The sequence below is a fragment of the Pygocentrus nattereri genome, chromosome 29, assembly GCF_015220715.1.
Source record: "Pygocentrus nattereri isolate fPygNat1 chromosome 29, fPygNat1.pri, whole genome shotgun sequence".
Taxonomy (NCBI): domain Eukaryota; kingdom Metazoa; phylum Chordata; class Actinopteri; order Characiformes; family Serrasalmidae; genus Pygocentrus; species Pygocentrus nattereri.
In genome coordinates this window covers 5,843,268-5,867,154 of record NC_051239.1, presented here as the reverse complement: position 1 = coordinate 5,867,154, position 23,887 = coordinate 5,843,268, and the positions used below count along the sequence as shown (strand labels likewise).

The 23,887-nt window shown below is 44.6% G+C and overlaps 2 protein-coding genes across 4 annotated transcripts in view; both read left to right on the top strand.

Annotated features, from left to right (window-relative positions):
• The window catches only part of ogdha (oxoglutarate dehydrogenase a), a 51,430-nt gene extending 37,893 nt beyond the window's left edge, over nucleotides 1–13,537 (top strand). For all 3 annotated transcript variants that reach the window (XM_017682602.2, XM_037536141.1, XM_017682603.2), the window contains 12 exons: nucleotides 55–207; nucleotides 1,815–1,917; nucleotides 2,001–2,129; nucleotides 2,380–2,530; nucleotides 3,183–3,310; nucleotides 4,404–4,582; nucleotides 6,241–6,312; nucleotides 6,449–6,574; nucleotides 6,857–6,929; nucleotides 7,095–7,258; nucleotides 9,484–9,638; nucleotides 12,053–13,537. In XM_017682602.2, the coding sequence (XP_017538091.1) occupies nucleotides 55–207; nucleotides 1,815–1,917; nucleotides 2,001–2,129; nucleotides 2,380–2,530; nucleotides 3,183–3,310; nucleotides 4,404–4,582; nucleotides 6,241–6,312; nucleotides 6,449–6,574; nucleotides 6,857–6,929; nucleotides 7,095–7,258; nucleotides 9,484–9,638; nucleotides 12,053–12,173 (1,554 nt within the window). In that variant the 3' untranslated portion in view covers nucleotides 12,174–13,537. The remainder of the gene's footprint in view (nucleotides 1–54; nucleotides 208–1,814; nucleotides 1,918–2,000; nucleotides 2,130–2,379; nucleotides 2,531–3,182; nucleotides 3,311–4,403; nucleotides 4,583–6,240; nucleotides 6,313–6,448; nucleotides 6,575–6,856; nucleotides 6,930–7,094; nucleotides 7,259–9,483; nucleotides 9,639–12,052) is intronic.
• A 3,460-nt stretch (nucleotides 13,538–16,997) lies between these two features.
• ppiaa (peptidylprolyl isomerase Aa (cyclophilin A)) lies at nucleotides 16,998–20,230 on the top strand. The gene is made up of 5 exons (XM_017682606.2): nucleotides 16,998–17,181; nucleotides 18,987–19,017; nucleotides 19,104–19,192; nucleotides 19,362–19,534; nucleotides 19,855–20,230. The coding sequence occupies exons 1-5, from the start codon at nucleotides 17,113–17,115 to the stop codon at nucleotides 19,985–19,987; spliced, it is 495 nt and encodes a 164-aa protein (XP_017538095.1). The 5' UTR covers nucleotides 16,998–17,112; the 3' UTR covers nucleotides 19,988–20,230.
• The last annotated feature ends 3,657 nt before the right edge of the window (nucleotides 20,231–23,887 follow it).

Below are 23,887 nucleotides of genomic sequence, written 5' to 3'. Positions count from 1 at the left end.
GGAAATGAACTTTTGTGTTTTTATGCTTTCGTGTCTCCATCTCTTCTTGCATAGGTGTGCTATCGCCGTAACGGCCATAATGAGATGGATGAGCCCATGTTCACTCAGCCGCTGATGTATAAGCAGATAAAGAAGCAGAAGGCTGTCCTGCAGAAATACGCAGAAAAACTCATTGCCGAGGGCGTCGTCACACGGCAGGAGTACGAGGTCAGATTACACGCTGCCCTCCAAACCACACGCTGCCCTCCAAACCACAATTATCAACCACACTCTTTCCAACAAAAAACAATTACCCACTAAACTGTACTTGCCCACAACATATCTTGCCACGAAAATGAAGTTATACGCCACACATCTCCCATTAAGCGGATACCCACTACACTCTGCCCACCAAACCTCGCCTCGGTTTCCTTCCTGTTGTTTGCCAGATGAGGTGCAAATTACACTGGATCCTCACAGTGACACACTGTGAAATGCAGACCAAACATCGCTTGTGTCTGACGAGCTTTAGGGCTTATCAGTGATTCCCCAGTTTGAGTTCCTTACTGCTGCTTTACCAACTTACCATCGTGATTTACGCTGATGCTAGTTGCCCCGGTGGCCACTGGTGCTCCCAAAGTGGCCTTTTACTTGTTAGACAGCGAGGTCACTGTTGGATATGACAGTGGTTCAGCGGACATTGAATCCAAGCCTGTCACAAACCAGAGAGCTTAGCTGTATGTCTGAAGAATTGAAGGTTCTTTCTTGCACACAGGTCCCAGACACCTAGCCTGGTGGACTGATGTCCAGATTAGGCCCAGCTTTTTTTTTATTTATTTTTTAAGTGACAGGTGTGACAAAAATAAGCAGTCTAAACACAATTACAGCACATGCACACACAATACTGCATATGATCATGTATGTATACCACGGCAGTAAACACATTACACAACAAAAGATTCCTTCGATTTGTTTGCCAGCGTAAACTCAATCTACTGACTTCTATGATTGGTTAAACTGGGTCATCAACTGCTTTGTTTCTTCAGCCTGTTTTCCCCTCCGCTTTAGAGGTATTGATTTGTAGAAAGTTATCATAATATAGATGGACTACAGTAATATTTAATAAAAATGTGTACCTATTTTAAGCTACTTCTTAATGTAAAAATCTTTAAAAATTAAAAAACTGTGCCGGTGTCTGCATAAAAAGTGTGGAGTTAAAGTGAATGGATTTGATCCAATCCTGCAACAGATGTCTTGGAAAGCTCTACTCATTCACACTGTGGTGTGATGTTACCCGTGTAGTTCTTCCTGTGTAGACTATTTTTTTAGATCATCTTAAGTGAATTACTTCATCATTAGATCATTTTGTAGTTTTAGTGTTTTTAAAATAGAAATATCAATAAATATTTAAGCTTTTAGTATCAGGAAAGAAAAAGTGTTGTGCCGTCTCTGTTTCACTGCTGCGTGCCGCCTACTTCCACTCAAACTAATAGTTTCTCCAGTCCTCTGAACTGAATCATACCAAAAAAGTTGCGTTGGCTCAAATCATGGTGATTGGCTTCGTGATAGGCTCCAATAAATTGCTTCCTAAAGAGCTGTAACTGTATCAAAATCAGATTTGCACAGAATTCAAACGTGCAGAGACCACAGACTTGATGTACTTTTGATTTAAATGTTTGTCAAGTTCTTGTAGGCGACTTTACAAAAGTTTGCCTGCTGTAGTTTCTGCAGTTTATGAGGTGGACAAGGACTACATGAAGTGTAGCGCACATGCTGTAGTGTTTTATGTGTATTTCTTTAACTTAATCAGCTGTGGTATTTGTCTGTGTGTGCAGGAGGAGATAGCCAAATATGACAAAATCTGCGAGGAGGCTCACGGTCGCTCCAAGGATGAGAAGATCCTTCACATTAAGCACTGGCTGGACTCCCCCTGGCCCGGTGTGTGGTGGTATTCTAGAAACACAGAGGCATGGCTCATTAAAACACATGTCCAAGTATGACACAACTGTGTTTGTGTCCAGGTTTTTTCACTTTGGATGGTCAGCCCAAAAGCATGAGCTGTCCTTCTACTGGACTGAGTGAAGAGGAGCTCAATCACATTGGGCAGGTGGCGTCATCCGTACCTGTGGAAGACTTCACCATTCACGGAGGTATTTCAACACAAACATCAGGACTGCATAATATATCTTTTCATAATTATCACAGTATTGGTCTTGCTTATTCTACAGATGGCAGCAAATGAGCCTTTTAACAAATTACAGAAGTTTTTAATTGTGGTTTGTGGACCCCTCGGGTGTTCCAGCTGCCGTTTCTAAGGATAACAGTCATGTGGTTTAAAAGATGTAACAGTTTTGTTGAAAATAATGTCAAATCAAACCTCCTCTCCCTTCTCTCTCCCAGGCCTGAGTCGTATTCTGAAGGGCCGTGCTGAGATGATCCGGAACCGGACAGTGGACTGGGCTCTGGGAGAGTACATGGCCTTTGGCTCTTTGCTCAAAGAGGGCATCCATGTCCGTTTGAGTGGTCAAGATGTGGAGCGAGGAACCTTCAGGTGCTTCACGCTAGATAATTAGTAGTCATTTACTTCATAAGTAGTTCTTAATGCTGCAAGATGCAGAGTAAGTGATGGCAGAAGATATGCATGCAGAGTAAACGCATTGAATTGAGTGTAGGAGGCAAAAATATTGTGATAATACTTCATAAATTTTCATCATAAACAATATGCATTACAGTATTTAAGATGGAATATGCTGGAACAAGCAAAACAGAACCTCTAGTGGTTCATTAAAAGGTTCTATAAGAATAATAAGCCTATAGCTACAATGATTTGTATTCATGTATAATGTAAATCCATTTAAACAGGACTCTATAAGCTACAATCACAAATAACAGCTGTTATATACAGTTGCTTTGAAGCTTATTTGAACTCTGTTGAGACTATAAGGATTTACAAATTCAAGCTTTTATGAAGACGCCTAAGACTTTTAAGTGGCCTGTGTATCAGTTCATTCAAATTGATTTTAAAGATGTGTGATGTCATATTTCGGCATAAAGAAGTTTTCTTAATATAGCCAAGTCATAGTTATTCAACCCTTATTTAATATTGCTGGATTTGAAATCCCTGCTCGTCTGTAAGGCCAAAAAATTGTGCTACACAGTTTAATTGTTTGGGAACTCTATAATGACTCGCTCTTTTCCCATAGTCACCGTCACCATGTCCTCCATGACCAGAACGTGGATAAGAGGACCTGCATCCCCATGAACCACGTCGCCCCCAACCAAGCTCCCTACACCGTGTGCAACAGCTCGCTGTCTGAGTATGGAGTGCTGGGTCTGTATGCTCTACGTTTTACTGCACTCGCACTCATCCATGCCGACTTCTTCATGCTCATAGTATTCAAATGTCCTAAAATGTCCAAGAAAATATGTAATAATGTGAAGTCTTTGTCTGTAGTATTTCCATATTTAGCTCTATATAGGTTCTATGTTATAACTGCTTATTAAGGCTTTCTAAGTGTATGTATTATGACATGAATAACCAATAATAATCTAATTTTAAGCTTTTCGAAAACCTTCATGGTACCTTTTATTCCAGACTGTATGTGGCTTATTTAAATACCTGATTGAAAGGGAATTCCTGCATAATGAAATCGTTGATATGTGCAGTCGCTCAGAGAATTTTGATGTGAAATGGTTTATTGTAGAGATGCTTACGGATTTAGATTAAATTAGATCAGATTCAACTTCATTGTGATGGTGCAAATTACAGGTACAGACCCAATAAAATAGCGTCTAACCAGAAGTGCAAAATACAGTATTATTTACATATAAAGTGCAGAAATATGGTAGTGTTCAAAAATATAGATATGCAAGTATAAATATAATAGACATACATACATACATACAGAGGGAGTGGAGAGTGTGCAATGGGGTAGCATGTCCTGTGAGAGCAGCATATGTCAAAGATAAGTATGCAGAGTAAACTTGTACAGTAATTGTTGGTGCAAATGTGAATACTGCAGTAATAGACTGCAATAATACCAGGGTATAAAGTACAATACAGTGTTTAGTGCAATTTAGAGTGATGGTGATAAAGTAGCAATGTTTACAACACAGTAAGCCTGTATTATTTACCATGCGAGCCACCAGCGAACCTGCATGTCGTCTTAGTTTTTATATGTAAATTTGATGACGGTACAATTTTATTTTTTCAGATTTACCACTTTCTTTGTCTTGCGGTGAACTGTATGTGCCTGTATGTCCGATTAGCTGCGCCCAACCTGAAGCAGAGTGTAGCCCAGCTGAAAATATGTCTGTCCTGTAGAGGGGCTCAAAGGCACAGACATATATATGACTCTAAATATCATGTGTTTTAGCCCATCCCACTATTCCTCCATCTCCCTCTCTCTCTTTGTCTCTCTCAGGTTTTGAGTTGGGCTTTGCTATGGCCAGTCCTAACTCTCTGGTTCTGTGGGAGGCCCAGTTTGGAGACTTTCACAACACAGCTCAGTGTATAATTGACCAGTTCATCTGCCCCGGACAGGCCAAATGGGTCCGCCAGAACGGCATAGTTCTGCTGCTGCCACATGGAATGGAGGGCATGGTGAGACTACGTTACCCATAATTCACCCCCATTACTTGTCTTTCCTTTGGTCTGTGTAATATATACTTCTAAATGCAGTAAATCATAAACCTTCTAATGAATTAAAGGCTTTTAGTAGTGTGGAAAATGCAAAACGTGTAGTGCAGCTTTTATTCTGCAAAAAATAAAATCTTGGCAAGTAAAAACATCTTCAAACTAGAGTATCATAAGATTCTTCCTTAACTTCTGTCTTTACTTGTATAAGTGTCTAGAAATATTGTCTTATTCTGTTGGCAGATGAGATTTTTCTATTTGCTTAAAGCAAGCAAAGGTATCTGGCAGTAGAATAACTTCAGTTCTTTAACAAGTAAAATGTTTAGGATAAGTTTGGTAATAGGCATGAGTTCTTGAAACAACCTCAAAACGAGAAATATTAGATCAACTGTCCACTAGATTTAAGGCTGTACGCTGGGGGAACTTGTGATGCTCTCCATTTTAGAAATCTGTACCGATTTCTAAAACGTAGATCATCACAGACTTAACATCAGTTTGTCACAGAATTTGTCTTTGTTGTAAGGAGCTCACACTAGACGACAAGGCGAAGAGAGAGAATAACATGCGTAACGTGTTTGGGCTACGAATAAGAACTCAAACTCCCAGATCTCCTCAGATCACGACACAAACGGAGCTAAACTTACTGGATCGGATTTGTGTTTTTATGTGCCTCAAAAGCACAAACTGGCGATGAATTTACATTTACAGTGTTTAGCAGACGCTCTTATCCAGAGCGACTTACCAGAAGTGCTTTGTCTGTCTAGAGAAAGTATCTTTGATAGTTACCAGAAGGTTAGAGAGAAAGACGGTCCTGAGCTCAGATACTGATAGAAACTAAAGTCACTGTAGATACAGAGAGAAAGGAACAGAGTTTAACACAGAACTCTGTGCCATTCAATGCAATGCAATACACTACAATACAATACAGTGAAATACATTACAATACAATGAAATATAAGTGCAGCTTATAATTCAATGCTCAATTTGTGGTGAGAGAGGCTGATTTTACAGTGAGACAGGCAGTTGAGCTGATTTGAATTGTAAAGAGTGACCTGACGTCTGTATCCAACATTATAAACATGATATCGGCTCTTATCTGCCTGCGTTTTAGCTCCTCTGTCCCCACTCGGCTGTTCAGGCAGTGTTCACGCAGCGTCTCATCACTTGTTTCTCCGCTCTTCCGGCTCTCTGATTGGCTGTTTGAATAACTCAATGAGTTGCAGGACCCGTGAATGGTTTGAGTCATAAATATCAAACAGTGATCGTCTCTGATCACTTCAGAGCTCGAACGGAGGGCTGAAGATTATTCGTTTCTCCGCTCACACCAACAGATCATCCGCGTTGTCAGTGGCTTCCGATCGAGCTCCTGACCTGGAGAATCGCTTCAGATTGTGAACATTTGTCACAAGGGGCAAATCGGGCTTAGAATCAGGGAACATGCTGCGTAGTGAAGTCCCAGCTTAAGATGATTTCACTTGCCAAGATGCAACATGGAATTTCAAGCATCCACCAGCAAAGATCATATTTTACGATATTTTATTTATAGTGTGCATCTCACTGTTCACTGTCTTTCCTATTTAAGTATTAATCAGTTCTCCGCCTCTGTCTTTCTTTCTTTCTCATAGGGTCCTGAGCACTCATCTGCTCGTCCTGAGCGCTTCCTGCAAATGTGCAATGACGATCCTGATGTTTTCCCTGTAAGACGTGCTGTTTTTATTTCGTTTGTTTTGTTTTCATTTGTGTTATTGATTTCAACACAAACCGTGTTTGTTTGTCTTCACTGGCTGGGGTTATTTTTGAATGAACCTGAAGGATTTCAAACTGTGGTTGCAGAAAATCACTGATGACTTTGATGTGCGTCAGCTGTATGACTGTAACTGGATCGTGGTGAACTGCTCCACTCCTGCCAACTACTTCCACGTTCTGAGGAGGCAGATTTTGCTGCCTTTCCGGAAGCCAGTGAGTTTACCACTGGTTAAATAACATGTTTTGTTGATGGTATTAATTTTGTTTTATTTTTTCCGATATGTTAAACCCAGCAAATGAAATTGTGCATGAACAGTTTCAGGAAATTTAAATGTGTTCCTGTAGAGAATGTGTTAACGTGTTGAATGTTCAATTAGAAAATAAAACTGGGGTATTTTTAACTTTTGGATACGACTGTATGCAAACGGAGGGTTAAATCACAAAGCTGCTCGCTGACAATGGACGTTTAAAGATTATCGTTCTCTTCTCCTTTAGCTCATCATCTTCACTCCTAAATCTTTGCTGCGCCACCCAGAGGCCAAGTCCAACTTTGACCTAATGCTGCCAGGTCAGAGGTGCAATGAAGCACACAGCTGAATCTCTCTTACTCCAGATATGCTGCATTTTTGAGAGATTTTAAGAGCACTGAATAAAGCTCAGAGTGCACATATACACTCAGCCCACCTAATGTTAGACTATCAAAGCTATATTAAGAGTGTCCATGTCTTTTCAGGCACCCATTTCCAACGTGTGATCCTGGAGGAGGGCCCTGCAACCCAGAACCCAGCTGAAGTGAAGCGTCTGATCTTCTGCACAGGGAAAGTCTTCTATGAGCTCACACGCGAGCGCAAAGCTCGTCATATGGAGAACGCTGTGGCCATCGCTCGCATCGAGCAGGTACTAGATGCACCCACTTACATACCCTCGCACCTTCATTTAAAGGTAATCGTTCTGGTTCCCCTGGCAGCCCATGCCACCGTGGTTAACAGATGAGCTGGTATGCTTTATCAGCAGCAGTTTCTTGCTTTCCTCCACAGTTTCCTCATTCCATCACGGGGATACAAGTTCTTCTACATCTTTTGATGTGTTTATTTAATCAAACTGAAACTTGGCCTCTCTGCTGTTGAGGCTGGTCTTGGTTTCCATCTTATACTGAGCCGCTTGAGAACATGCTAGTGTGTGTTTCTTTTTATGGAAGAGAATATATAAGCATGTCTTAGGCGGTGAGATGATCGATAAACATTTTGAAAATTGAATCTAAATTGAAAACGGTCGTGTTTCGGTTGTATGAACCGTTGTGTGAGGTGCTGTGCAGCTTCAGGTGTTCTAAAACATCCAAAACCAGCTTTTCCTCCATGTTGGAAGAAAGACTGTAAAGAAGGCATCCAGGGTGGATAACTGCTTTTCTGTCAAGGTGCACGTGTTTGAAAAGGTTTTGTCTCATTGCTTCCTTAGAATGCAAAAGGATGTTATATTATAGTAATCAGGAGAATATCAGCATTTCACAAGAGTTTACTGCACTTACTAAGAGATGGCTCACACGGGAAAGGGTGGAGAGCCCTCTCTGGGTCGGAGATGAGCTCTTGCCTCAAGTGGAGGAGTTTAAGTATCTCGGGGTCTTGTTCACGAGTGATGGTACAAGGGAGCGGGAGATGGACAGGCGGATTGGTGCTGGGTCAGCAGTGATGCGGGCTCTTTACCAGTCTGTTGTGGTAAAGAAAGAGCTGAGCCATAAAGCAAGGCTCTCGATTTACTGGTCGATCTACGTTCCCACCCTCACCTATGGTCATGAGCTTTGGGTAATGACCGAAAGAACGAGATCGCGAATACAAGCGGCCGAAATGAGTTTCCTCCGCAGGGTGGCTGGACTCTCCCTTAGAGATAGGGTGAGAAGTTCGGTCATCTGGGAGGGACTCGGAGTAGAGCCGCTGCTTCTTCACGTCGAGAGGAGCCAGTTGAGGTGGTTCGGGCATCTGGTTAGGATGCCTCCTGGACGCCTCCCTCGGGAGGTGTCACAGGCAAGTCCACCGAGGAGGAGACCCCGGGGAAGACCCAGGACACGCTGGTGTGACTATATCGCCCAGCTGGCCTGGGAGCGCCTCGGAATCCCTCCCAGGGAGCTAGTGGAAGTGGCTGGGGAAAGGGAGGTCTGGGCCTCATTGCTCAGGATGCTGCCCCTGCGACCCGAACCCCGGAGAAGCGGAGGATGGATGGATGGATGGATGGATGGATGGATGGATGGCTTTGTTGATGGGTTGTGGTGTAGGTCATTGGTAACCAATTGGTGGTTGGTGTAGTGTGGTGGATTACACCTCTGCCTTCTGCACTGGAGACTGGGATTCAGTCCCCTGCCTGGGCAAGTACACTACACTATACCAATATGAGTCCTTGGGCAAGACCCCTAACACCGCCTTCGCCTACCTGTGTAAAAAAAAAAAGATCAAATTGTAAGCCGCTCTGGATAAGGGCGTCTGCCAAGTGCCGTAAATGTAATCGTCTGTACATACACATGGGCCTTTAGGTCTCCACAAGATATGCTTTTTAGTATATACTCTTTATTAAAAAAAACAGTTTTTTACTTTTTAAACAAATTTTCTGTTAATATTTTAAATGCAAATGCATTTTGATACCAAAACCTTGCCATGAAAGAGACACATGCACTTCTGAAACTGGTATTTGGTCTTGTGATTACTCTCTGTTTGTGGCGAAAGTTTCACCCCCATTATGGCATCTGTAGTAGAAAGTTATCTAGGAACCAAAAATGGGGCTTACCGTGGCAGAGATAAAGCACGAACTACGCTGCTCAATTAGAGAACTTGCCCAGTGCTCAATTCAGTGCCACCTCTTTTTGGCTCCTTACTCGCATAAAGTTAAACGCCAGTCAACTTCACGTCGCCAACTCTGCCCACGTTCGCATTGCCTTCTGTCACCGGAATATGCCAGCTCTCATGAATGACCCCCGGCTGCCTTGTCACGTCGCGGCCACTGTGAGCGCAGGGCTTAAGACGATCGTATCATGATGAAAAGCACTTTGCCTGTCAGACGAGGTTGAGGTTGTGATCACTTGTGAAACTATAGAGGGGATCCTGTTGCATAAATGATCTCCGATTGTCTCTCCCCAGCTGTCTCCATTCCCCTTTGATCTGGTCAAGGCAGAGACAGAGAAGTACCACAACGCTGACCTGGTCTGGTGTCAGGAGGAGCATAAGAATCAGGGTTACTATGACTACGTGAAGCCCCGCATGCGCACCACCATCGACCGCGCCAAGCCTGTCTGGTAAATACGCTCTTGTTCACCTAAATAATACACATCATAATACAGCAGCAAATGGACAATGCAGAGAAACCGCTTTACTGCAGTAGCACACTTAAAAAAAGATGGTTCTTCAAAGGTTCTTTAGTAAATGGCTATATAGAACCATAAACACTCAAAGAACCCTTCGCATGATTAAAGTGTTCTTTGCATTGTGAAAGGGTTCTTCATATTGATGTGCCAAAGATATAGAACCCTTTTCAAAAAGGTTTGATATAGTACTAAAAATGATTGTTCTGTTATTACAATTACAAGCTTGTAACAGCAGAAAAACCCTTTTTGGTGCCATGTAGAACCTGATTTGGTGCTGTATAGAAACCATATACAACAGAACACATTCTCCATCAAGATGAAGAACCATTTCACAATGGAAATGGTTCTTTGAGTGTTTGTGGTTCTATATAGACCCATTTACTAAGGAACCATCCTTTTTTACGTGTGTAGACACCCGCTCATCCATTTGTTTTCCTAAAATTTGGAAAGTATTAGGAAGTTTGTCTCTGCGCTGCTGTTCTATGACCCAAACGTACTGGATGGAGCTTCATCACTCCAGAGAGCCTGGTTCTGTAAATGTACAGAGAGAAAAGTGGTTCTTTTTCTCAATGAGGAATTGAAAGTAGGGCTGGTAGCTCCGTTTTTCTACGTGGTGGTAAAAGTGAGTAACAGACACACCACAGCTGCCTACACTGCACTGCTTTTGAACAGCCTTTATTTAGGAAGTACGTGTCCTTGTGGGAGTCAAATCTTTTTACTTAGAACTTACAATGTCACCTTTTACTGATGTTGGTCTGAGCAGCTTTGTTAGTAGAATACTAAGTGGAACTCCATCCCATGAAATGTTAAAGGAGTGGTTTGGCAAAAATGGACTTTTGGCCGTTTTCGCACTCCAGATGTGGTCAATCAGCAAAGTTGTTTACCCAAGTTTTTCTGGTATTTATGAAAGGGATTTAGGTTACTATTGACTTCTAGTGTTTGTTAGCAGCGTTAGCCTCATAGCTCCAGTTTGAAATGGAAGAACTACAATTTGGGCACCAAGCAGTCTTGAAAGAGGCTAAGACGAAATTTTATCAGGGTTTTTTTTTTTTTTGACTTCAAAGAATATTCCTGAAGACATCTGAGATCTTTTGTAAAAACTAGTCCAGAGCAGGGGAACAAAATTCCAGGCTGGCCTGCTTGACCGTTGAAATGTCCATCATGAAATGTCCGACCACACATTTTTATATTGTTTTGTTTTTTGGTGTATAAATCATTGAAGTTATTAGAGAGAGAGAGTCCAGATCTGGCCAGGCTGAATGCAAACTATTGCCCTACTGTACCAACCCATGCCACTACTTAATCTACAGTAGTGCAGTGCATAGACAACAAAAGCTAAATAAAAAGTGTTTTTACTTTTAACCCAACTTCCTATTTCCAGATTACTCTTTGACAGTTCCCATCCACGATAGGACCACTTGGGGCGGAAGGGTGTGTGTGTGTGTGTGTGTGTGTGTGTGTGTGTGTGTGTGTGTGTGTGTGTGTGTGTGTGTATACACATAAAAATAAACTAAATAAATGAAAATAGATTAACCATGTGAAAAAGGTGGATATAACAAAATAATCAAAAGCATCAGGGACACATTTACAACCAGTATAACAGTAAATAACTTTAATAATATCATAATCGATATATAATTGGTTATTATATAACCACCCTTATTGTAACGGTGCTGTGTTGTGTGACTCTTACTGGCTGCTAAATTTCCTTGGGGATCAATAAAGCATCCATGCATGCATGCATACATGTATCTATCCATCCATCCATCCATCCATCCGTACATACATAGACCCCTACATCCATCCATACATACACATCCATACATGCATACATCTATCCATACATCCATTCATGGATCCATCTATCCATCTATGCATACATCTATCCATACATTCATTCATCCATATGTACATACATAGATACATACATTCATCTATGTATCCATCCATACAAACATACATACATACACATCTATCTATCCATATATCCATCTATGCATACATCCATCTATCCATTCATCCATATGTACATACATAGATAGATGCATACATACATATATTCATCTATGCATCCATCTATCCATACGTCCATACATCCATCTATGCATCTATCCATCCATCCATTCATCCATCTATCCATCCATACATACATACATACATCTATCCATACAGCCCTACTTATATAATTGGTTTACATATTCCAAAATGTGATGCTGCGGGTTAATCACTTTTTTTTTAAATCTGATCACAGTATCTGTCCATAAGGCCGTATGCTGTTTATTAGCATAAAGGTACAGTAAACGTGTAGATCATGGTCTTTTTTGTGCATGCGTTTGTGTGTGTAGGTACGCTGGTCGTGAACCTGCTGCCGCTCCTGCTACCGGAAGCAAGAATTCCCACCTGCTGGAGCTGAAGCGTTTCCTGGACACTGCCTTCAACCTGGACGCCTTCAAAGACCACATCTAATTTCACTCTTACAAACAACTCAAACCTTGAGTCATCCGTTCTCCCGCCTCCTCAGTCCTCCAAACCAATTCTCATTATAGCGCCCATACCCTGTCCAAAACACTGCTGTTCAGACTCACCCCCCACTTTATCTGTCACACACACTCTGACTTCAGGCCTAGGAACAAAAGGTAGATCTCCAAATGCACAAAAGCACTCTTTCCGTCCTCAGCACTCGCGCTCGCTTGTTACCTCTCTGGATTCCCTATTGTTGGGCTGAATCTCCTCACAGCGTCCCTGCAACCTGCTGTCATCTGCAGTCATCGCGTTCAAACGTGTTTTTTTTCTTTCTTCAATCCTTTAAAAGCCAAACCACACAAACTAGCATGGATGTAAACGGTTAATACTAATTTGACAGATGGGCAACCAAAGCAGTTTGTGAAAGTTTTCAGAAATCTTAGAAATACTTCTAATATTTAGTAGTAGAGCTGTTATTAAGTAAATGCTGAAGGTTTTTATCTTGCTCTGTCTGCATATGAATCTGTGACAGACACTGTGACAAAGTGCTAAAGGTAGAAGTGGTTCAGGTCCCCAGTGGCTCCTGTTTAGGACTAGAGTCAGTTTTAGAACTTGTGATCCATCCACAAACAACACGATGATCAAAAATATTTCACTTTTTGTTCCTTCTGCTCTGTTGATCTAGAGTAATTATGCTTGCACTCAGATAATTATATCCAAATTTCTTTCAAGCGCTTTAATGATTTCCTTTTTTTTGCTTTATCATCACTCACATCCCAGCCGTTGGATGATTGGAATGCCGGAATAAGGGAAAAATTTAGCGTGATCACACTCAGGATTGCATTCCTGGGTGAAGTTGTACAGAAGATGGATAAACCGACACATTTCCAGTGTCTTTGCACTGTTTTCTGGCAAAAAAAAGGTCTTCAGATAGGGATATTTTAGTCGTATGATTGTATTTATATGAAGCTGTTCGCACAAAAGGAGAGGTTCATGATTAATGGCAAAAGTATGAAAGGGCAGGAAGATGAGTGCTGCCTTGTCCCGTTTTTGAGTGCATTCTCAAATATTGCTCACTAAGACCCCCTCTGCCTACTGTAAACTTCATTGCTCATAGTTTTCTTCCTCCATCTCATGTGCCAAAACAATACGCCACTGCTCTGATTGGAAGAAGTAACGGAACAGCACGGCTGAATTCACGGTGAATCCTGTGGGTTTGGGAATGCTCTACAAAAGAAAACGCAGGAAATCGCATCTTTTGCTTGTCTCTTTCAGAGAGAATGGATGATTTTATTTATTTTTATTTTACGGAGCTCAGAGTCCTGTCCTTGTTTATCTTCATTCAATAAACACATTATCTTCTCAGAGCTCTCGAGATTTTTGCCTTTATTTTTTATTCTTTATTGATGAATGAAGATGGACGCTGCTTGATTAAGGCTGTGAAAAGGGTGGAAATGACAAAATAAAGAATTGAAAGTATCACATTCACAACCAATATAATGTACGTACCAATGTGTGTGTGTCATATCGCTATCGGAAGAAAACCTGGTATCTCCAAAATGGTAACTTTACAGGAAAAGGCTCATTTTAATGAGAACCAGATTTTTTTTTTCCCAAGTTGTTTTGGGGCCGTTTCTTTTGGTCCAGTCATGAAATTTACACACAATGTAAAGGACAACTGGCATTTTAAAACTGTCAAAAACTGAAAAACAACAAAAATCGAGATACAAGGTTTTCTTCCAACAGCAGGTGTGTGTGTGTGTGTGTGTGTGTGTGTGTGTGTGTGTGTGTGTGTGTGTGTGTGTATGTGTATATGTATGTATATATATATATATATATATATATATATATATATATGAATGCATATATCCCAAAGTATGTTTATATTGTTCTATAACAGCTTCAGCTCTTCTGGGAAGGCTTTCTACAAGGGTTAGGAGTGTGCTTATGGGAATTTTTGACCGTTCATCCAGAAGCGCATTTGTGAGGTCAGACACTGATGTTGGACGAGAAGGCCTGGCTCACAGTCTCCACTCTAATTCATCCCAAAGGTGTTCTATGGGGTTGAGGTCAGGACTCTGTGCAGGCCAGTCAAGTTCTTCCACACCAAACTGGCTCATCCACGTCTTTATGGACCTGCTTTGTGCACTGTTGAGCAGTCATGTTGGAGCAGGAAGGGGCCGTCCCCAAACTGTTCCCACAAAGTTGGGAGCATGAAATTGTCCAGAATCTCTTGGTGCTGAAGCTTTAAGAGTTCCTTTCACTGGAACTAAGGGGCCGAGCCCAACTCCTGAAAAACAACCCCACACCATGATCCCCCCTCCACCAAACTTTACACTCGGCACAATGCAGTTAAAGTACCGTCTCCTGGCAACCGCCAAACCCAGGATCGTCCATCAGATTCCCAGACGGAGAAGCGTGATTGGTCACTCCAGAGAACACGTCTCCGCTGCTCTAGAGTCCAGTGGTGGTGCTTTACACCACTGCATTCCACGCTTTGCATTGCGCTTGGTGGTGTAAAGCTTGGATGCAGCTGCTCGGCCATGGAAACCCATTCCATGAAGCTGTCTACGCTGTTCTTGAGTTAATCTGAAGGCCACATGAAGTTTGGAGGTCTGTAGTGATTGACTCTGCAGAAAGTTGGTGACCTCTGCGCACTATGCCCCTCAGCATCTGCTGACCGCTCTGTCATTTTACGTGGCCGACCACTTCGTGGCTGAGTTGCTGTCGTTTCCAATCACTTCCACTTTGTTATAATCCCACTGACAGTGGACTGGAATATTTAGTAGTGAGGAAATTTCACGACTGGACTTGCTGCACAGGTGGCGTCCGATCACGGCACCACGCTGGAATTCACTGAGCTCCTGAGAGCGACCCATTCTTTCACTAATGTCTGTAGAAGCAGTCTGCAGGCCTAGGGGCTCGGCTTTATACACCTGTGGCCATGGAAGTGACTGGAACACCTGAATTCAATGATTTGAATGGGTGACTGAAAACTTTTGCCAATGTAGTGTATAAATACTAAATTGCCTCTAGGTGTGAACGTATGGGTGTCTGAACTGGTGACCTTTCCAGGGTGTTTCCTGCATTCTGCCCAATGAGTGCTATTATTGGGTCCAGCACCCCCTACCACCCAGGGGTAAGCAGCACAGAAGATGAATGAGTGAATGATGACTTGAAATACCTTACAATAGAGGATATTTGTGAATATTGATCAATAGTATTTTTCATAGATAAAATGAGATGAAACTAAACACTCCAACTAAGCTGAAATGTTTTAGAAGTACATGTATTCACAGAGTGGTTGGTGTGGTGTAGTGTAGTGGGTAACACCTGTTTTCTATGCTGTGGACGGGGTTTTGATCCCCCACCTGGGTGAGCACCCTACACTATACCAATAAGAGTCCTTGGGCAAGACTCCTAACACTGCCTTGGCCTTCCTGTGTAAAATGATCAAATTGTAACTCGCTCTGGATAAGAACGTAAGCTTAATGCCATAAATGTACTACAGAGCTGTTTATACCGTTATAAAGCATTTTAATGGTGGACTGGGAATTATCACCGAAACCAAATAACTTCAGGGATTTAAATAAGAATTCATGTTCAATTGCATCAAAAGTCTTACAAAAACAATGAAAAAGTCAAGAGTGAGTAAAATAGTTAGATCACAGACTATGCATATGTTATTGCTTATTTAGAGACCCACTCATAAAGCCAGTTTGGGATTCATGAGCAGTATTTTGAAGGCTGTTTTCAGTCTGTTAAGCATACGTTAACATGAGTAGCTTGTCGTCAATATTTAATGTGATTGGTCTCCAGTTTTCTATGGAAAATAACGCCTTGCTTCACTGTGGCTGTCATACTGCCTTTTGTTAGGCACTGTTTAGGACCAGCAAAGAGAGGTTTCTCCAACAAATCCAAAAAGACCACCGGATTCTACCGTGCGACTGTCTCGACCAGGACACTTTCTTTTTTTACATCAATTTCTTGGTCTCTTTTAGCTCGTATGTGGATAAATTAGAATCACAAAGCTTCTTTAAGCTCGTCAGAAATGACCCCCACTCCCACCTCTAGCCCACCACAGTCATTAATTAAGGATAATTAAGGATAAGTCTAAACCACTTATCCTGCTGGGGCGGGGTGCTGGAGCCTGTCCCAGCGGTTATTGGGCGGAAGGCAGGAAACACCCTGGACAGGTCGCCAGTCCATCACAGGGCAGACACACAAACCCATTCACACCAAGGGGGAATTTAGCATCTCCAATTGAGCCTGACTGCACGTCTTTAGACTGAGGGAGGGATCCGGAGCCCCGGTTACCCGGCTGGGGAATCGAACCCAGACCCTTCTTGCTGTGAGGCGATGCCACCACTAGGATGGAAATCAGTGCAATTTAATGATTCATAGAATGTCCATCCAAAGCTTACTATCTCCTTAGTATCTGGACATAGTTTTTCACTGATTTCCAAACTGGACAATGACTTACTTTTAACATTTATTTATTTATTTACCCAAAGCTGAAAAATCACTAGTATTCTTTTCCCCATTTTCAAGCCACTTATCTCTAGAAGGGAAGAACGCACCTTGTGGCCAATTCACTCCTCAAACTTCAGCGCAACCGCGTTTCGTCTGGCGCCTTTGTTCAGCTCTTTAGCGACTAAGCTCAACACACCCTTAAAGCCGCGTTTCCTTAAGGCTGGGCCGGTGACGAAGCAGCCCGACTAGGAATCCCATTGGCTGCCGCAGGCGTCACTGAAAGCGCCTCTGCGCGCTCATTGGCTGGAGCTCGCTCTAGCCCCGCCCCGTGCGCGGCTCTTATAAAGCCCAGCAGGCGCCCTCCTCGCCCTCCTCCATTCCAAGACCACATCGACCGTTCGGGCGAGACAAAGGGCTCGAACTTGGGCTTCGACTACACGGAACCAGCCAGACCAGAGGGACCGCAGCCATGGCCAACCCTAAAGTCTTCTTCGACATCACGGCGGACGGCGCCCCGCTGGGCCGAGTGGTGATGGAGGTGGGTCTGTGTCTCCGGCGCGCTTTGACTGCTTCGAGGAAACGGCTGTAATTTTCCACTCGACCCTGCGAGCTCGCTGCCTTGCCCCTGTCCCCCGGCCCGCCGGCCCCCGGTCCCCGGTCCGCCGGCGCGTCTTCAGGACGGTCTCTGAGACCCTTTCCCGAGAAAAGACAGGCAGGAGGCGCCGCTTTTTGCAGCTCGTGCAGGCTTTTATTTATTTCATTATTAGCGCGTGGACTTTGCGCTCCGGGCTCCGGACGAACTTTTTGTTTTGTTTTTTTTTTTTTTTTTAGATGAGTTTTAATTTTAGCGTCATATCTGGCAACCTAGGCGCGTGTGAGCCGGGGCGCTGTAGGGACCGAGCGCCGTCTGCGGCTGTCCGGGGCAGCCCAGAGCCGCAGCGCCTTGCAGGCGTGTGGGGCGAAGCCGCTCCGTCCTCCGTCCAGCGCGACGCGCTCCGTCAGTCCGGTTACGAAACGCGCTCGCCTGCCTCACATGTGCGCAGAGCTGGGCGCCATTTTGAGCAGATGCTGCGGAAAAGCGGCGTTTTTGTCGCAATGCCGCTGCGCCTCCAGCGGCCTTCACAGCCGGCCAGGCCGAGGGGCCGACGACCCTCACAGCGGCTTTAAACGCGGCGCGGGTCGAGATACAGACGCGCGAGAAGAGAACCGCGCTTCAGGTTTTTGGTGCAACGTTTAAGGTGGACCGGGCGAGCAGCTCCGTCTGCGCCTCCTGCGGTGCGAGTTCCCGCTCATCACCCGGCGCTGCTGCTGACGGGCCGAGCCTGGAGCGCAGGCACGAGCCGTGCTAGCGTCACTGACCTAACTAGGCTTCTCGTGTTAACCTACCGGCGTCTGGCGCGGACGGTTCGCCGAATAAACCGCCGGCCCGGTTCTGTAAAGCTGAAGTGAACTTGTTCGAATTTTCCCCGTTCCACCTTAAATGGCGCAGTTGAGCTGCTGCACCATTTAAGGTGGAACGGGGGAGTTCGGATAAGAGTTGGCGAGCGAGACGCCGGTCGGGCAGTCTTTAATCCGGGATCCGAGGCGACTGGAAACGAACGGGTCCGGTCGTTTTTTGCTCGCGGGGCGCGCGCGTCCGGTGAAGGGTGGACTCGAGCCGCTTCTGGAAAGTTCCGAGGCGGCGGGTGGGGGAGGGGCTGCGGAGAAACGGGCACACGGCGCGCGCCAAGACGGACCACAAAACATCCCGAGTTCCTCCAAAAAAAAAAAACCCAGGCGCGGTTTAAAGACGTCCAGGCGCCGGTTTCTCGGACGGTGAACGCGCCGGTTTTAAACGAAGCGGAAGGAAAACGGGAAGTGTGAGCGGCTCTGAGCACGTGGCCGGTCGTGGTCCTACAGCCGGGTTATTTACTTCATTATTGTTTTAAATATTAATTTAAAGCTGGATTAGCCCCCTTCAGGCCCCCCCCTCCCCCTCCCTTATAATAGACCTACTCTTATTCTGCACCCCGGTGGTCTTTCTGCAGGAAACGTTTAACTGGGGTATTAAAGTCGCTTTTGTGCTCCAACTCCTTCTAAACGACCGAACCTCCACAGCAAGTCTCCCGGCCTGCCTCGAGTCGGCGCTGCCTCCACTGCCGATTCATGCAGTCCTGCCGCAGACGCTGGCCGCTGCCCCTTCCTTGCAGCCGTGCCTTCGTGACCCACAACGTGCCCCCTTACCCCCACCCCGTGCCCCCCCCGCTCTTCGTTTAGCTCAGCCGTTTACCACCTCATGTCCCTCTTACTGCTGTTATTGCTTTGCACTCGTTTGTGAACGTTAACGGTTTCTTCTTTTGGCAGCTGAGAGCCGATGTGGTCCCCAAAACGGCAGGTGAGTTCACGTCCGCTTCTGTCTTGGAAAGTGGTTCGATTTGTTCTGTAAGCCGGAGCCTAACGGTGAACCTGCTCTGCTTCCAGAGAACTTCAGGCAGCTGTGCACAGGACAGCCCGGCTTTGGCTACAAGGGCTCCTCTTTCCATCGCATCATCCCTGGATTCATGTGCCAGGTAACTGACCTGTAGCCTCCTGGATGTTGCCCCTTCTTAGTTGCACGTGTAGGGCGCTGAACGAGGAACGGATGGTGTGGTGGGTTTTTCTTGAGCGTGTTGGGGGGTGGGGGTGGTTGTGCCAACAGGCCTCGTGTTTCTCCATCTTAAAACCCGTTTTGATGTTCAGGGCGGTGACTTCACGAACCACAATGGAACTGGTGGCAAGTCTATCTATGGCCACAAGTTTGAGGACGAGAACTTCAGCCTGAAGCACACGGGGGCTGGCTGCCTGTCCATGGCCAACGCTGGACCCAACACCAACGGTTCCCAGTTCTTCATCTGCACAGCCATCACCAACTGGTTGGTTCAGCCCTTTGCCTTGTAGTGTGTTGATGATGCTGTGGTCACTCACTGACCTGGCTTAAAGATGGACCTGCTTCAGTTTGATGTGCGTCGTTGAATTGCATGCATGTCTTCAGCGATGCTCACACAAACTGTGCTGGAGCTGTGGTCAGGAGTTTCACAGGGTGGTGTAAAATGTAATGGTAGAAGGTTCAAGGAGGGTTGTCTTAGGGTGATTTAGGGGTTGTCAAGTTTGTGTAATCTGATGAGCCTGAATGGCTCCTGCCCCAAAAATTCTGATCTGGCTATGAAGTAAAACCTTTCTCTCTCTCTCTCAGGCTGGATGGAAAGCACGTGGTCTTCGGCAATGTTGTGCAGGGCCTGGACATCATCAAGAAGGTGGAGAGTTACGGCTCCAACAGTGGCAAAACCTCAGCCAAGATTATCGTTGCCAACTCCGGCCAGCTGTAGAACCCACCCCACCCCCAAGCCCCCCAAAACCCTGCGGCTTTCAGACCCTGAAACCTGGTTCAAACAGCAACATTCCTGTCCGGCGTTACTCCTGGCCCATCCTTCCAACCCGTCTGTATCTGTCCCTCCTGACGAGTTGCCTTTTTGATCAGTTCAGGTTTTTTTTCTTTTCATTTGCAAATGGGAGCCTGTGGGCTTTACTTTGTGTATCAAAAATCTGAAAATAAATAGGGGAACAATTAACGTTTGGCCTGTTCGCTCATTTTCTAAAGCTTTGATTGGACGGGTTTGATTTGGCCTGGATGGTGAAGGTCGGTGACGTTCAGGTTTGCCCGATGACCCGTTCTTGAGCAGCTTGAGTGGCGTAACGCGGTTTAGAGCAGGAGCTTGCATGGACAGTGATTCGCACGCCTGAGGAGAGCTTCTTTCAGCAGGTGCTGTTCAGTTCCAGTTCACTGAGAATGTAAATTGCTTTCTTCCCCTCAAACTTTCAGGAGTTTGAGTTACTGTGAAACCAGGGATGGACAGTGTTGTCATTGCGTGGCTTAGTGGTGCTTTCTAGTTGTACGTTGAGCCCTGGCTTGTGCTGAAATGCGTTACCCATGGTAATACCTTCCTAGAAAGGACCCACTGTGTATCTTCACAGTCTGGTGGTAACGTTAGCACCCTAGGGAACATCTGGTATGTGGTAACTCCACTCTAGGTTAATACCAGTTTATCGGTGGGGTGTCCAGGGTAAGATGACCCAGATCAGCTGCAAGCTGTGCAGGGAATGGGGCTGGGTCAGTGAGGCTGAAGTGAAATGCGATGCTTTCAGAAACGTCTGCACTACTTATTGGGCCTCTGACACGGCTGGTCTGAACATAAGACGCGTATTAAGCTGTAACCAAATAGGGGAGCTGAACAGATACCAGTGGCTGTAACTGGTGCCCACATGTCGGTGTAGTCGGCCTAGTGCAGGGCGTGTCCTCCAGTAGGAGTGAAACGTTAGTGCATTTTTTTAATGGGTGGTGCTGATTGTGGCGCCCACAGTGAGTGATGGTGACAGTAATAAGCCACAGAGCCTGAACAAAACACGCCATGTGCTCGAGGTGCAGTAGATGACTCGAGGAATGAAGAAGCTGAGATCACTGAAGTGAATGAATGTCGAGGCCTTTAAAAAGCCCTATTATAGGGGGACGTCCTCTGGTCTGTCCCCACCAAGGCCCTGCAGCTGAAGGAAGAAGGTTAGGGGTGTGTAAAAGCTGCAGGAAAGCGCCTGTGCTTCGGTCCCTAGAGGGCGCTGTACTCGAACTAAGGCGTCAGAAAGGGCTTGTGTGCTGCCAGTGACGAGGAGATTGCGCTAAAACTCGTGCCTGGTTAAAAAGCTTGTATCTGCAGTGCATCACCATTAGCCGCGCTACTCACTGGAAAAGCCTCTGTATTTGCTGTAAGTAGCCATCAGAGGGCGCTTTACTAAGACTGGCACAAAGGGCCCGTTTCTGCTGTGAGTAACCACCAGAGGGCACTCGACTAATGTTGACTTGGAGCCTTTGTGCTGTAAATAGACACCAGAGGGCGCTCTACTAAACCTAATGAGTGGAAAAGGGCCTCTGTGCTGTAAATAGACACCAGAGGGCGCTCTACTAAACCTAATGAGTGGAAAAGCGCCTGTTTGCGCTGTAAATAGACACCAGATGGCGCTCTACTAAACCTAATGAGTGGAAAAGCGCCTCTGTGCTGTAAATAGACACCAGAGGGCGCTCTACTAAACCTAATGAGTGGAAAAGCGCCTCTGTGCTGTAAATAGACACCAGAGGGCGCTCTACTAAACCTAATGAGTGGAAAAGCGCCTGTTTGCGCTGTAAATAGACACCAGAGGGCGCTCTACTAAACCTAATGAGTGGAAAAGCGCGTCTGTGCTGCAAATAGACACCAGATGGCGCTCTACTAAACCTAATGAGTGGAGGTGGGGGGGGGTGTTTGCTGTAAACCACCCCTTGAGGGCGCTCACCCAGGACATGACATGGAAAATAATGAGAACACAGTCATGAAAGTTATTACATCAAACTTTTTAAATATTTAATGAGAATATATTTGACATAACATAGAATCAGGTGTACACATTGAATACGCCAGAACATAAAATATTAACTGGTCCCTTTTACTGAGTATCACTTTTTATTGCTATACATTTTAGGCAGAGGGTGGCTATGATGTCATTTATCGTTAATGTGATGAATGACGTCACCCAAACGTACTATTTCTTTAAAATATGACCGATTAGATATGATCTAAAAGAATTAATAATGGTTCTCTAACTACTCTAATGTAAGCTATAGGCACACTTCAGATGGTGCTTCGGTAAAAGTAGTGGCTCTTTTTGGAACAGAACCCTTTCATGGTTCTTCAGAATGATGGAGAATGTGCCGTCTAAGGCTCTCTAGCACCAAACAGGGTTCTGCTGTGGTTATAAGTTTGATGTAACACCCTGTTTGGTGCTACACAGAACCATAGACAACACATTCTCCTTGCATGAAGTCATCAAAGCATGAAATGGTTCTACATGGCACTCATGGTTCTAAGTAGAACCATTACTTCTACCAAAGAACGCTTGGAGAACCATCTTTTTTGAGCGTGCTGTGAGTTATACAGGATATACGCAGCATATAAGGCAAAAATCCAGCCACATTCACTTGCCAGTCTGAGAAAATCCTTTAGACTAAATGGTATTTGCATGAGCAGATCTGTGCACCCTGCTGAAGAAGGACCATCAGAAGCCACCAGGATTTTGCTTAATGGTTTTGGCTTAATGGTTTTCAATAGAGACCCTGTAGAACACCTTTAGATCCTTTTAAGAAACCATCAAATTCATGTAAATCAGCCACTGGTCACCTGTTAACCTACTAGGAGCCTTTACATTGTGATATCAACCCATTAAAAAAGAAGCCAGAACACATTAAACCAACTGGGGGTTCCTCAAGTTTCTTCATTTAACCCTTGTGTGGTGTTGGGGTCTGTGGGACCCCTTATTAATGTTTTCTGAAAGTAAAAGAAAAACTGATCTGATTTATTATTTCAGCCTCAGATTCTTGTCATTTGCTCATTTTTTCTGTGAAGAACATATAAAATAACCCGTTTTCAGAGCTTCACTCTGTTCACTCCCCACACATCTATATTACACATGTGGTGTTGGGCTGAACCCACGGGGAGTAAAAGCGTGGAGGTGCTGTGTCTCTTCACTCTGTTCTCCTACATGGCCTGCTGTGTGAGGGTGGACAACATTTACAGGCTGCTGACTGGCTACAGCTGCTACAGGAGAACCCTACGCTGGACACCTCTGATACTTTAACATCTAGTATTTTTACATAAATTGTTATGGATGTGTTCTAGTGGCTCCACCAGACCACCGAGTAACAAACACATCAACACCACATAAGGGTTAAAACTTTTTTTATCTTGTAAAGTTACCCTTTTAGAGATATCAGGTTCCGTTCCAACAGCGGTGATGAACGTTTCTGGTCAATGATGCTGTGATTTGCTTTCATTTTTGCAGAACACGAGTATCGGCTATTCCGTCTGGACATTGGTGAAAGCAAACTGATGCTATTCGTGATAATAATAAAGAAACGGGGCTGTCTGGTTTACACAGCTGACCATGGCATCTGCTGCAAGGATGTCTGCACTCAACACTGAAGTCTGAAGTCTAACACTGTGTTTACATGCACTCAGTAATCCGATCATAATCTGATTTCTGCAGTTGTCTGATCAAATGGTTGCGTAGACAGTATCCTCTGATTCCTGAGATCGGACTAAGGTCTAGAAGTCTAAGAAATCTGATAAAGAGGCTGGATTTGAGCTCAGTAATCAGATTTCTCAGTCTGAGCATGTGCGAAAACAGCCGGCGGTACCGGAAATAAG